This window comes from Grampus griseus (genome assembly GCF_964374135.1).
Source record: "Grampus griseus genome assembly, chromosome: 14".
Taxonomy (NCBI): Eukaryota; Metazoa; Chordata; class Mammalia; order Artiodactyla; family Delphinidae; genus Grampus; species Grampus griseus.
This window is the reverse complement of record NC_139008.1, coordinates 8,259,162-8,272,764: the sequence shown is the minus strand read 5'-3', so window position 1 is coordinate 8,272,764 and position 13,603 is coordinate 8,259,162. Positions and strand designations below refer to the sequence as shown.

At 59.4% G+C, this 13,603-nt stretch overlaps 2 protein-coding genes across 5 annotated transcripts in view; both read left to right on the top strand.

Moving 5' to 3' along the window:
- Positions 1–1,428, top strand: part of DTX2 (deltex E3 ubiquitin ligase 2) — a 33,487-nt gene extending 32,059 nt beyond the window's left edge. For all 3 annotated transcript variants that reach the window (XM_082670599.1, XM_082670598.1, XM_082670600.1), the window contains 2 exons: positions 163–252; positions 900–1,428. In XM_082670599.1, coding sequence (XP_082526725.1) covers positions 163–252; positions 900–1,127 — 318 coding nt within the window. In that variant the 3' untranslated portion in view covers positions 1,128–1,428. The remainder of the gene's footprint in view (positions 1–162; positions 253–899) is intronic.
- Positions 1,429–4,212: 2,784 nt separating this feature from the next.
- On the top strand, positions 4,213–8,338 carry UPK3B (uroplakin 3B). 2 transcript variants are annotated; one of them, XM_082671519.1, is made up of 6 exons: positions 4,213–4,640; positions 4,791–4,940; positions 5,178–5,415; positions 6,637–6,716; positions 7,447–7,576; positions 8,044–8,338. In XM_082671519.1, the coding sequence occupies exons 1-6, from the start codon at positions 4,559–4,561 to the stop codon at positions 8,201–8,203; spliced, it is 840 nt and encodes a 279-aa protein (XP_082527645.1). In that variant the 5' UTR covers positions 4,213–4,558; the 3' UTR covers positions 8,204–8,338. The 2 variants fall into 2 exon arrangements, with proteins under 2 accessions (XP_082527645.1, XP_082527644.1); XM_082671518.1 differs by having other exon boundaries at positions 4,213–4,940.
- The last annotated feature ends 5,265 nt before the right edge of the window (positions 8,339–13,603 follow it).

Sequence of the window (13,603 nt, the reverse complement as noted above, 5' to 3'; positions counted from 1 at the left end):
CAGAGCGAGATGTGAGACGGCAGTCGATTTGGTTGGTCACTTGAGCGCAGCAGTAGCCCCACCTGGAAGGCGAAGGGGTGAGGCTGGGCACCCGTGTCCGAGCACCTCTGCAGCCGGAGGGCCCCTCAGCTCCCACTCCCCGCATCTGTGTGCCTCCTGCAGGGCCCGGAACACCCCAACCCTGGAAAGCCGTTCACTGCCAGAGGGTTTCCCCGCCAGTGCTACCTTCCGGACAACACCCAGGGCCGCAAGGTGAAGGCCCGGCCGACGCCCCTGGGAGTGGCCCCCCTTCCCCCCGGCTGGCAGCTCTGGGCCCAGCTGTCTGTGTGCGGTGGGAGGCGGTGGGGTGGGGAGGGCCCAGCTCAGCGGCCACACCAGATCTGCCTCTGCTCACCTTACTGCGACAGGCAGAGGGGGATGAGGCCTGGGGGCCGGCTGGGGTGTGGGCCACCCCTTCCCGGGGACCTGCTGTGCGTTAGGCATCCCAGGTGCCCGGGGTCCAGGGAGAGACGAGCTGACCTCACAGGTGCTCCAGTGGGAGGACGGGATGGGGAGGCGCTGGGGCCGTTCTACCTGGGTGGTGGGGGCGGTGGCCTGCAGAGCCACCTCTGCACTGAGACCTGAGTTGGGACTTCCCAGCTCTCCGAAGGCCAGGGAAGAGCATGCCAGGCAGACAGAAGAGCCGGTGTGGTGGCTTTGGGGTGGGGACAGCTCCGAGGGTGTGAAGAGGCTTAGGGAGGTGAGGGGGTGTCGGGGTGGGTGTCTGCTCTCCAGGCCAGCCCCGGGAGCTGGGGTTTGTTCTAAGCGCTTGTTCACGGCCACCTTCTTCCCCCCCTCCCCGCCATTCCCTCCCCTTCCCCCTCTTCCTGCCTCCCCACCATCCCCTCCCCCTTGGGCAGGTCCTGGAGCTGCTGAAGGTGGCCTGGAAGAGGCGACTTATCTTCACAGTAGGGACGTCCAGCACCACGGGGGAGACCGACACAGTGGTGTGGAACGAGATTCACCACAAGACAGAGATGGACCGCAACGTGACAGGCCACGGCTACCCCGACCCCAACTACCTGCAGAACGTGCTGGCCGAGCTGGCCGCCCAGGGGGTGACTGAGGACTGCCTGCAGCAGCAGTGAGCTGGGGGCGCAGGCGTGCCCCCCCGGAGCCCAGGCTGCTCCTGCCTGCCTGTCCCCATCCCCCGGCCCCCCCAGGCCCGGGTCTGTGTGGGAACTGGGCGAGCCTGGGGGTCATACTCGTGAGGGCTTTGGATGCAGCTACCTCAGTGCGTGGGCCCCTCCGTCCTCGGTGGGCCGCGTTGGGCCATCGGTGCTGGGGGCCCTGCAGGGGGTGAGGAGAGACTGCCTGCTGTGCCCCCAGCCAGGGGCAGGCCTGGGTCTGGGTCAGCTTCTCATACCTCAGATGTTCTATTTGCAATAAATGCCCTATAGCCAAAGTCAGCGGGCCCTGGTGGGTTTGTCAGCGGAGAGGCTGCGCGCGCGCGCGCGTGTGTGTGTGTGTGTGTGTGTGTGTGTGTGTGTGTGTGTAAAATCTGATGTGTGAAGGCCAGCACACACATGTCCTGCTGCGTCAGAACAGGAAGGGGCCTTACAGGCTGCCCATCCAACCCCCTAAATGAAGAAACCAAGGCTACAGTGAGGCCAGGAGCCGGGCGCTGACCTGAGCTGCTCCCGGGCCCCGCCCCAGTTCTCCTGGCAGTGCGCAGTCCAGCAGCTCTGCCAGGGCCCCTCCCATCTCTTTCCCCAGGGTTCTGGCTTTCTAAGTACTGCTCACATGGGGCAGGTGCTGCTGTCTTCATTCTACAGGTGAGGAAACAGGTTCAAGGGTACAGTGACAGCGGTAGAGCCGGGACTGGAATCCCGGACAGGATTGATCTGACCCCATCCTCAAAGTTCTCATCCTTCCCAACCTTCTTAGAAGGAGGATCCAATACTCGCAGGCTTGCTGTCTGCCTGGCGGGGGTGAGTGTGGCCTGGGGCTGAAGAAACACACACCCGAGTGACGTAAGGGATGTGGGGGAGGGGGTTTGCGGGAGGGGGTTTGCTTTCACAAGCAAAGGACTTCTCGTATAAGAAAAGGACTGAAATTCTATGTTAGAACGCGCTGGTACAAAGATGAATATATGTTAGAGCATTTTCTTTCATCTAGAAGTTCCTTTTTTTTTTTTTCTTTCTGATTTTAAAAGAAATTTAAGCATTTTTGTGGACCCCTAGCAGTATCGTGGGCCCTGGGCACTTGTGCCCACTGCCTCGTGGAGAAGTTGGCTGGGGAGGGCAGGGAGGCCTCCATAGAGAAGCTGGACCCCAATCCTGTTTGGTTCCACGGTGAGACTCGCTCCACTGCTCACAGGGCACAGGAGTTGGGTGGGCACCCGAGTGCCACCCTTATGCTCGGCTCCCACCATTACAGCACAGTGAGAGTCAGAATCGGAGAAAATGTTCGCAAATCTTATGCCTGATAGGGGTCTCGTATCCAAAAAATGTCAAGAACTCTTACAACTCAACAATAAAAAGACAGATCCCCAATTTTTTTTAAATGGGCAAAGGACTTGAATAGATATTTCTCTGAAAAAGATACACAGATGGCTGACAAGCACATGGAAAATGCTCAACGTCATTAGGGAAACGCAAATCAAAACCACAAAGTGATACCACTTCATACCCATTAGGGTGGTTATTATAAAAAAAAAACAGGGAATAAATATTGGTGAGGATGTGGAGAAATTGGAACCCTGATCCACGGCCGGTGGGAATGTAAAGTGTAGCCACTTTGGAAAACAGCTGGGCAGGGCCTCAGAAAGCAGTTACCGTATGACTCCGCAATTAAAACTACCAGGTGAGTATCCAAGAACTGAAAACATGCCCACGGTAACACTCACAATAGCCAGAAAGCGGGAGCAACCCAAATGTCCATCAGCTGATGCACGATAAACAAAATGTGATGTATCCATGCAACGGAATGCTGTTCAGCCAGAAAACAGAATGAACTATTAACACATACAACGTGGACGAGCCTTGAAAACATTATGCCAAGTGAAAGAAGCCAGACAGAGAAGGATGCACTGTGTGATTCGATTCATATGAAATATCCAGAAGAGGCACATCCAGAGAGACAGAAAGTAACTTAGTGGTTGTCAGGGGGAGGGGGGATTGGGAGTGACTGTTTTAATGGAGTGGTGAAAAGGTTCTGGAATCTGGTGATTTATGGCCAGTGAAATTTAAGAGGAAGTCTACAGGGGCTTCTAGGAAAGCTTATGTTTTTCTGATAAAAGAGAGAGATTGGATAACACCTCCCTGCTCCTCCCTTCTTCCTACTTTGATTGAGGATATGATGGCTGGAGCCACAGCAGCCATCTTGCTACAATGAGAAAAAGGCCAAGAGAATCTCAGAGACATTGACCCTATCGTCATTTGACCAAGCCCATGCCAGCAGCTGTCCTCCTCCAGGATTCTTGTAAATAAAAATAAATCCCTCCTTGTTTAAGCAAAACAAAAACAAACCCCCCCAAAAAAACCAAAGCCCCCAGAAAACAAAAACCACTGAACTGTACATTTTAAAATGACATGGTATGTGAATTATATCTCAATTTTTAAAACACATATAGGGAATTCCCTAGCAGTCCAGTGGTTAGGACTCCACGCTTTCCCTGCCGAGGGCCTGGATTCAGTCCCTGGTCAGTCAGGGAACTAAGATCCCACAGGCCGTGTGGCACAGCCAAAAAAAATTAAAATTTAAATACTTAAAAAATAAATACTTAAAAATTTAAAAATACATATATAGTGAGAACCCGTGGGAGTAATGTAAGTAGGGCAGGTGTCCCCAACCCCCAGGCCGAAGACTGGTACCCATCTGTGGAAAAATTGTCTTCCACGAAACCAGTCCCTGGTGCCAAAAAGGTTGGGGACCACTGAAGTAGGGGACTTGCTAGCTGTCAAGGGCTCTACAATCCTTTCTCTGAGTCCATGTGATTCCTTTGGACGAAGGAACTGGGGAGTGAGGGAGGATGTGGCCTTGTGGAGGAAGGGCAGGGTGCAGAGATGGCAGCAGGGCCAGGGGCGGTGATGGGGCTGGCGTCAGACAGGTTGGGGCTGCCCACTTCCTTCCCTGGGTGGGGATGGAAGGTCAGAGGGAGGCTCCTGGCACCTGGGGTGCAGGAATCTCTGGCATGTGGCCCTGAGCCCTTGTTTCCAGAGATCAGCCCTCCTCCCCAGGGCTGGGAGGCTGGGTGGGACCCAAATTCAGACATGGGCCTCTGGGGTGACCTGGCCTGCATCTTGGGGGTCCAATGACCTCTCTCGCTCAGCTCCAGCGGCCCTGCTCCTGCCCTCCTAACTGGCCCTGGCCTGCCCCACACCGGAGCCCTGCCCAGCTCCCTCCCCGTGGTGGGCTGGGCTGGGAGGAGGAGTGAGGGTGAACTTACATTTTCAGGTCTTTCAAGCCCTCGGCCAGGGGGCAGCCTGACTAACCAGCTCCTCCAGGCCCGCGGTGTTGGGGGAGGGGGTGAGGCCGAGCCCCAGGCTGTGGATGCGTGGGTGCTCTGCAGGCCATCATGGGGCTCCCCTGGAGGCAGCTGCGCCCTTGTCTGCTGCTCCTCGTGGTGCTGGTGTGGCCCCAGCCCTGCACGAGCCTGGGTGAGTGGGGGTCCCGGGATGGGTGCCCCTGGCCAGATCCAAGGGGCTGGGGCACCTGCCGGGACCCTGGGAGCCCGCCCCCTCCGATTGGGAGAGGCAGCCCCAGGGGCAGTGGGCCCTGGGCCCTCACCCCTATCTCCACGGCCGCAGAGCTCATCCCCTACACGCCGCGGATAACAGCCTGGGACCTGGAAGGGAAGGTCACGGCCACCACGTTTTCCCTGGAGCAGCCGCGCTGTGTCCTGGAAGGGCACGCCAGTGCTGCCAGCACCGTCTGGCTGGTGGTGGCCTTCAGCAACGGTATGTCCTGGTGCAGGCCTGGGGCTGAGGACAGCTGCAGGGGCCCTGGGAACCCCTCACAACTGGGTGTGGATTGAGAGTTTGGGCTTTATCCAGAGCGCTCTCTGAGAGGTGACAAAGTCTCATGTGAGGCTTGGAGGGCCAGGGCTGGAGGCCTTGGACCCAGCCAGGGGCTGTGGCGAGGTCCTGTCCGCTCCTCCCCTCCGGCCCCAATCTGTTTGTCCCTCACTCCTGCAGCCTCCAGGGACTTCCAGAGTCCCCAGACACTGGCTGAGATCCCAGCCTCCCCGAGGCTGCCGACGGATGGCCACTACATGACGCTGCCCCTGACCCTGGATCAGCTGCCCTGTGAGGACCCAGTGGGTGGCAGGGGGGCCGCCCCGGTGCTTAGGGTGGGCAATGACGCCGGCTGCCTTGCTGACCTCCAGCAGCCACCCTACTGCAACGCCCCCCTCCCCGGCCCTGGACCTTACAGGTGGGTCACCCAACCTGGACCTTGGGAGAGGGCTGTGCTGGGAGAGGAGGGGTTTTGGGGACCAGGGCTGCCCCCCCACCCCAGCCTCTCCCCAGGCCTCTGTCCTGGCCCGTCCCCTTCCCGGCTGCAGGCGGAGCAAGCCCCTCCCCTTCACAAGCCTGGGTTTCTTCCTCTGTGGGGTCCGACCAGCTGGGGGGGCAGACAGAATGTGGCCCTTCCAGGAGGCCCACGAGGAGGAGATGGGCATCGCAGAGCCGGTGGGGTGGGGGTTGGGGAGGAGTCTGCAGGCCCCACAAGGGGGGAGGGGAATGCTGCAGGGCCCACCGTCCCTCCCACAGGTAAATCTGGCGGGAAACTAAGCCTGGGGCTGAGGGTGGAGCCGGGGTGGGAGAGCAGGTGTCAGACGAGGGGACAAGGCCAGAGGTCTTCGGGGAGACCAAGTGCGGCTGGGGGAACCGGCAGGGGGCGCAGGCAAGGCGGGCCGGGGCGTAGGCTCCACCCACGCCTCCCTCGCCCTCTCACCCAGCCCGGCCAGGTCCCCCTCCCCCTCCCCGTGGCCACTCCCTGGCGCGGCCTCCAGTTATACCTGCCGCCGCATCCCTAGCGTACCCCGGAGCCGTCCCGTCAGTGCCAGCCTGCCTGCGTTCCTTGCGGCTCGGAAACCTTCCGGAGCTCCGCCCCCCACCCGCGGACAAAGATAAAACCGAGGCTTCGCACGGCTCCCGGTGCCCCCCGAGCTCAGCCTGCCCCTTCCCGTGATCCCGGGCTCCGAGTGCGCCCTGATCACAGCCCTCCCTCCCTGGCCTTTGCCTGGGGTACCCGCCCTTATAGGGGCGCCTTCCAAGGCCTCACAGACTCCTCACAGCCAGCAGTTCTCTGGGAAGCCAGGGCCCCCCAGCCCCATGCGCCCCGCTGAGCCACCCTGAGCCACCCTGCATGTGACACTTAGTAATCGGGGCCACCTAAACCAGATAGAGTGTCTGGAGAGCGACGGTTCAGATGGTTTGGGGCTGCTGGCACAGGTCACTGTGGCCAGAGAGGTCTCCGGGGGTCCTTAGAGCAGGGCCAGGCTTCAGCGGTGCTGATGGGCCCCACCCTGCCCTATACATGGAAAGGCCCACAGCCTGGCCAGCCAGCAACAGCTGCCTGGGGCCTGGCCAAGGTGGGTGCCTCGCCCAGGGCAGTCGAGGCTCGGAGCCTCACCCTTCCTCCTCTCCCCAGGGTGAAGTTCCTCCTGATGGACTCCAAGGGCTCACCCCAGGCCCAGACGAGGTGGTCCGACCCCATCACTCTCCGCCAAGGTAGCGCTGGGGGAGGGGTGCTCCGGCTCTAGTCTGCCCCGTGTGGACTGGCTGCCCTCTCCACCATGGTCGTGCTCAGCCGACCCCCGCCCCATACAGAACCTCGTGCTGGAGGCTGGGGCACTGGGTCAACCCCATCAGCAGAGACACCGGCTCTGTCCACCCCAAAATGTTTGCCAACCCTCGGGTGCCCCGGGCCCCAGCCCCGTCATAGACAGAAGCAGTCTCCCCTCCTTCAAGGAGCCAACCCTGTGCCCAGCACTGCCAGGTGGAGGAGAAGGGCCAGGGCAAGAAGGAGGCTGGAGTCGGTCAGAGCCGTGGGTCCCGGGATAAGGAAACGGCACGTGAAACGCTGGAGTGTCCCACATGTGGGCGCCCGGGAGATGGGCTGAGAGGCCGGGCTGGTGGTGTTGGTGGGTCTTGTCATGTGAGGGCCTTGAATGCCAGGCTCCAGGAGCAGGGCAGTCCTGAGCTCTGTTGCCACGCTTCCTGCCACAGGCGGGGCAGTGGGCAGGCACATCGGTGGGAACAGCCCAGAAGGTGAGACCAAGGCAGAGGCTGGAGCGATGGCTGGTGGTCCAGGCTGGCAGAACACAGATGCCTAGCTGAGAGGGACAGGGTTCAGGAGGCTGGCTGGGGATGTAAGGCAGTCAGCCTTGGGTGGGAGCATGGTGGGGAGGTGACCGCCCTGGGGTCCAGGGGCAGCCTCTGAGAGCCACTGTGTGTGCAGGGAAGTCCCCAGGCTCCATTGACACGTGGCCAGGCCGGCGAAGTGGCGACATGATTGTCATTACCTCCATTCTCTCTTCTCTGGCCGGTCTCCTGCTCCTGGCCTTCCTGGCAGCCTCCAGCGTGCGCTTGTGAGTGCTGACACCCCCGAGGGCCCCTCTCTCACCCAGAACCCCTTCCCTCTCACTGGTCCCAGCACCTGGAAGCCCTCCATGAGCCCTGTGGTTCTGAGGTGGGCGGTGCCTCTTCCAGGGATGTGCAGGGAATTCCCCGCCCCCCCCAATATCTCTCACCTGGGAGGTCAGGGAGGTGGTCCAGCAGCTCCTCTGACGACAGGTTCAGAGAAGGGGCCACCTCGTTCTGACTGGGCCCTTCTCCTCCCTGACCTTGTTTTCTCTCCAATGAGCCCTCTATCATTTCAGCGAACTGACACCCAGGTAGTCAGGGTGGCCACCTGGAGGAGGCACACCTCCAGTTGGTTCTACAAGGGAGGAAAGGGAGAGCAGAGGCTGCAGGGGGAGGGCTCTGGGAGTGGGGAGCTCGGCAGCCTACTCCACCCAGCAGGATGACAGCTGCGCCTCTTCCTCTCCCCATCCAGCTCCAGCCTGTGGTGGCCGGAGGAGGCCCCAGAGCAGCTGCGAACCGGCTCCTTCATGGGGACGCGTTACATGACCCACCACATCCCACCCAGCGAGGCTGCCACGCCGCCCGTGGGCTGCGAGCCTGGCCTGGAACCCCTCCCCAGCCTCAGCCCCTAGCCTGGCCCGTACAGCTGGGGCTGGGGCAGTGGGGGACCTGCACCTACGTGCCCCTCCCCCATCGCACCTCCCCACCCTGCCTGAAATCCATCCCACCACTAGCAGCCCTGCCTTGGGCTTTCCCAGTTCCCCCGCTCCAGGCAGTGAAGTTGCACTCAGGGGAGGGCTGTGGTCAGGCTGGGCATCCAGCCTCCGCCTCCATCTGCCTCAGTTCTGCCTGCCTCGAGTGAGGCTGAAAGGTGACATGGAGAGACCGCCCTGACAGGAAGCTTCCAGGCCCCAGGAGGAGGCCTGCAGGGGGCATTGTCTGCCCTGTGCAGGGGGCTGGGCTGGGCCCATCCTGGGGTATATGAGGCCTCCCTCTGCCCCTCTGTCCCATCCACCAGCGGCTGGGGCTGCAGTGGAGCCTTTAGAGGTTCTTCCATTTTCCCTGAGGGGGGCACTCACCAGCTGTAAGTGTAGACACACGTTATGACTTTCTGGCCACCACTCCTAACCCCCTTGCACACGCTGACGGCTCACACACTTATCCACTCACTCTCACGCCACAGACATTTACTGAGCTCCTGCTGCATGCCCTGCAGTGTCAGACGTGGGCCCTCACGCAGAGCCCGGAGCTGCTCTTGGGAGCTCACTCACTGCTCTGAGCCTCAGATGACCACGTGTCCTGATGTGACCTGTTACTATTGGGAGGCTATCACTCCCTCACATTGTCACATACCCTTGGGCTCACACTCCTCAGACGATCACCCCAATGGACTCTCTGGGGTCCGCGAGCCCCCATCACCCAGGAGGATACACTTAACTCAGCAGTGTCCGTCCGCCCGCCCGCCAGGCCGGTGGTTCCCACTGTGGCCACAAGGGGGCGCCAGTCCAACGCAGCCGCAGGTTCCCGCGCTTGCGCACTCCTATGAACTGCTGCGAGTCCCGCCGCTTGACCCGATGTCGTAGAGATACCGCCACTCAGGGGGGGTCTCTGGAGGTCAGGGCTCCAGGTCCCACCTCGGCCAAGCCAGAGGGATGAGCAGTCACGCTCTCGCTTGAGGATCTACGATGTGTCGTCTGATCCGCACAGCCGCCACCGTTTTCTGGACGGAAAAACAGGCTCAGTACCCTCCCCGCCGCGCATTGTCCACTGTCACCGCACCTCGTGTCCCTGGACCCAATCCCGGCCCCTCTAGTCTGACCGCGGCTCCCAGCAGGCAGGCCCCCCGAGGAGGGTGGCCAGCGGGGGCTCCTGCTTTTTGGAGATGAATAAATGCAGTCTGGCTCCTCCATCCTAGCAGTGCCTGTGCTGGTTCTGGAAGAGGAGAATTTACGCGCAGGGCCCAGCCTGGCCCCGACACCAGACCCGGGGCTGCCCTGAGCCTATGCCCTTGATCGCCAGCCCTAACTATACATTGAGGGTGCCCCATCTCCTGACGGGCCCAGGGAAACCCACCCACAGTGGGGGGCAGGGCCAGGAAGCCTCCCACCAACGCAGGTGGGTTTAGCAGGGCTCCCTCCCAGGCAAACACTTTAGGGGGGTCTACTTTGAAAACCCATGCACCCCTGGTCCCTTGTGGTCTCTCCCCCACCCTGCCTGCATCCCCACCAGCCACAAGACCCGCTCTAGGTGCAGACAGAAGCAGGTTGAGATGCAGTCAGGAGCTCAGGCCCTGGTGTCCTGGGTGACACCTGGCCATGGGAACCAGCCCCTTCAGTCAGCCACTTTTGAAATTCTGCTACTGTAGAACCCAGGACCCTCTTGGATTCTTGGAATTGGAGGACGGTTAAAAGTGCCCTCCCCTGCAACAGCTACCCCCAGAGGAGCCAGTCTCACACTGTCCTGCCCAGGCCTGGCTCCAACACCAGACAGGGAGGCCCTTGAGGCCCAGGATGCCCAGCTTGGGGCCTGCCAGGAGGGATATGGTGGGGAGGAAGAGGGGTCCGCTGGTGTTTGCTGAGTGAAAAAATGAACAAACCTGCCCAAAGCTGGAGGATCAGCCAGGAGCAGGAACTGCCCCAGGCTCTTTCTGTCCCAGGGTCCTTTTGTGGCTTGTTCTTAGTGCCAGAATCTGTGCAGGTCCCAGGAGCTGCGACATCCTGTGCAGGCCTGGGGCTGCCCCTCACTTCTGAACAGCATCTTCGAACCCTCTGAGGAGCTGCTGTCGCCCCATTGGGGCCACTGGGGCTTAACCGTGGAGACAGGCTCTGACACACATTGCAACATGGTGAGTGAAGACTGGGCAGGGGAGCCCAGGGGAGGCAACTGACCCCACCTGATGGTCAAGGGGACTTCCTAGGGCTGAGATGAGTCTCAGGAGGCAAATGCAAGTCAGTCAAGTCAGAGGAAAGAAGGAGAGGGTGTGACTCAGGGAGATCAGGTGTAAATGGTCTTGCCCTACGGTGGCACGGATGGTGCCCGGGACCGTGGCAGCAGGGACTGGGGGCCAGGAGGCCAGTAAGAGGGAGGGTGACCTCCAGGCCGATGGAATCAGCCCTGACCCAGCTGGAGCAGATGAAGCAGGTTGGAGGGGAAGAGTTGGATTCTAGAAATATTCAGGAGGTGGCTGGAGGAATCAGGCACTTCTGAGACTTGGGGGATAAGCCAAGAGGAGAGGTTGTGCTCTCCTTTTAAAAAAAGAGGCTTGTTTTTTAAAATAAATTTATTATTTATTTATTTTTGGCTGCGTCAGGTCTTCGTTGCTGAGCGTGGGCTTTCTCTAGTTGCGACGAGCGGGGGCTACTCTTCGTTGCGGTGCGCAGGCTTCTCATTGTGGTGTCTTCTCTTGCTGCAGAGCACAGGCTTTAGGTGCATGGGCTTCAGTAGTTGTGGCACTCGGGCTCAGTAGTTGTGGCGTGCAGGCTTAGTCGCTCCGCGGCATATGGGATCTTCCTGGACCAGGGCTACGAACCCGTGTCCCTGGTGTTGGCAGGCGAATTCTTAACCACTGTGCCACCAAGGAAGTCCCTGTGCTTGAGTTTCTGATGTGGGGACGGGTATGAATGCAAAATGGGGCCCTTTACGTTCTGAAAGTGGTTCTATCACCCCAGCTTTAGAGCAGATCCCCAGAAAAGGGGGTTCTGGGAACATCATCTTAGGTCGGTGAATCCACAAATACACTAACAAATTGTTTGTTTTTTAATTAATTTATTTTATTTGTTTATTTGTTTGTTGCTCCGCGGCATGTGGGATCATCCCAGACCAGGGCTCGAACCAGTGTCCCTGCATTGGCAGGTGGATTCTTAACCACTGCGCCACCAGGGAAGTCCACAAATTGTTAATATTTTACAAAGATGGAAGCCAACCCTGGTCAGCGGGAGGCCACCCTGTGAGCCTGCCCAGCTGTGGGCGTGCTGCCCCAGGGCTGTGCTGACAGGTGTGCCCAGGCGCCACAGAGTCCACAGGGAGAAGGGGTGGCTGGCGGGACCAGTCATCGCCAACACAGGCACCGTCACGCTGGCCCCCGGGGAGCCGTGCCATGAGCCAGACGCCAGCCCTCTGGGAGCCAGAGGGTCAGCTCGTGACAGCCTTGAGCAGGGTGCTTAGTGAGAACCACATTGTGGAGAATTTTTCATTAAATAATGTTTTAAATTTTCTCCAGGGCTGTATTTGGGGAAGTGCCTCCAAATCCACTGGCCCATAACATAATGGCTCAGTGGCTGAAAACAAGCTCATTGTTAAAAAGGAAAAAACAGCAACGGTTGTGGGGGCGATGACTCGAAAATGACTCATCAGGCCAGAAATCGAAGGAATCAGGATGGAAACCAGGCAACCGGGCAGCATCCCTCCCTCCCTCTCACCCTCTGTGTTCACTTTACTCCTCTGTATCTCTGAACCACCCGTGTCACTCCATCATCCCGGCAGTCCCCAGGCCGGCCACCCTGGTCTCTTGCCGGGGTGTCAGCAGCTGCCCCTTTGCTGGTCTCCCGGTACCAGCGTCCCTGATCCCCACCTGCATTCTCCTCCCAGCATCCCGAGGGACCAGATTATACACCTAATGGTGTCACACCCTTGCTCACAACTCTCAGAGGGACTTCCTGCTGCAAGAACAGAATCCAGATTCATCACCTCAGTCCTGAGGCCCCATGATCCACCCCTTGCTGCCTGAATTCATGCCACACACACCCTCCGTTAGCCCCCATGCCACAGGGCCTTTGCACTTGCTTTTCCCTCAATGTAGACCATTCCTCCACTTCGCTCCCCTTCCTCTAGATCATTCCTCAGCTTCACTGTCGCTTCTTCAAGGAAGCCCTTCCTGACTCTCTCAGCTCTCCTAGAGCTGTGTTCTTTTCTTTCTCGGCACATTTTCTTTCCATTTTGTAATTAGACATTTAAAACGGTGAGCTTTTGCGTCTCCTCCACTAAACTGTAAACTCCAGGAGGGCAGGGATCGCGTCTGCTTTGCTCACCAGGGTACTCCTACAGCGAGCACAGTGCCCGGCTCCCAGTAGCTGCTTAATAAATATTTGTTGCCTGAATGCTTTATAAAAGGCGTCTTCACACCGACTGCAATCGGCTGGCCAGGGCACATGCTGCTTTGCCCGGTGCGGGTGTGTGACCGGTGGGTACCCTGGCTGCCCAGGAGCCTGGCACGTCCCGCCCTCTGGCTGCTACAGTGGGAGGTGCAGACTCAGGCTCCGCCACAGGTGGGGTTCCTGGGTGGGGTGAGGGGGCCGAGTCCATGCAGAGAAGAGACACCTTTTTGTGATTCTTACAAAGACATCATATGGCTAGCGCTGGCCGGGGGACATGGCAGCAAGAAAGCCATGTCCCCGACATAATATGGGTGTTGCAGGAGCTGGGCAGTCAGAATGGCAATCATCTCTCATGCCCAGGAAGGTGGCCAGTCTCCAGGCACACACATTGTTATAGACAGAACCGTGTTCCTCACAATTCCTGTGTTGAAGCCCTAACCCCCAGTGCCTCAGAATGTGACTGTATTTGGAGAGAGGGTCTTTAAAGAGGTAACGAAGTTGAGAGGTCATTAAGTAAGTTCTTGAGGGTGGGACGTAATCCAGTCTGACTGGTGTCCTTATAAGAAGAGATTGGGACACAGAGACACCAGGGATGCTGCAGAGGACAGACCATGTGAAGAGGCAGCAAGAGGGCGGCCGTGTGCCAGCCAAGGAGAGAGGCCCCAGAAGAAACCAACACTGCTGATGTGATCCTGGCCTTCCAGCCTCCAGAACTGTGAGGAAGTGCTGTTTAAGCAGCCTGGTCTGGGGCCCTTTAGCTGGCGCAGGCTAATCCACCCCCCCACCATCACGGTGCTGTGGACATGAGCGGTGACGGAGGCGGAGTGCACAGGGCAGGGGTCAGTGATGAGAGCTGACGGGCAGCAGCGTGTGCAGAGGCTTGGAGGCAGGAAGGGCCATCACGCTGGCCCCTTGACCCAGCTTTCCGGGCCTTCTCCT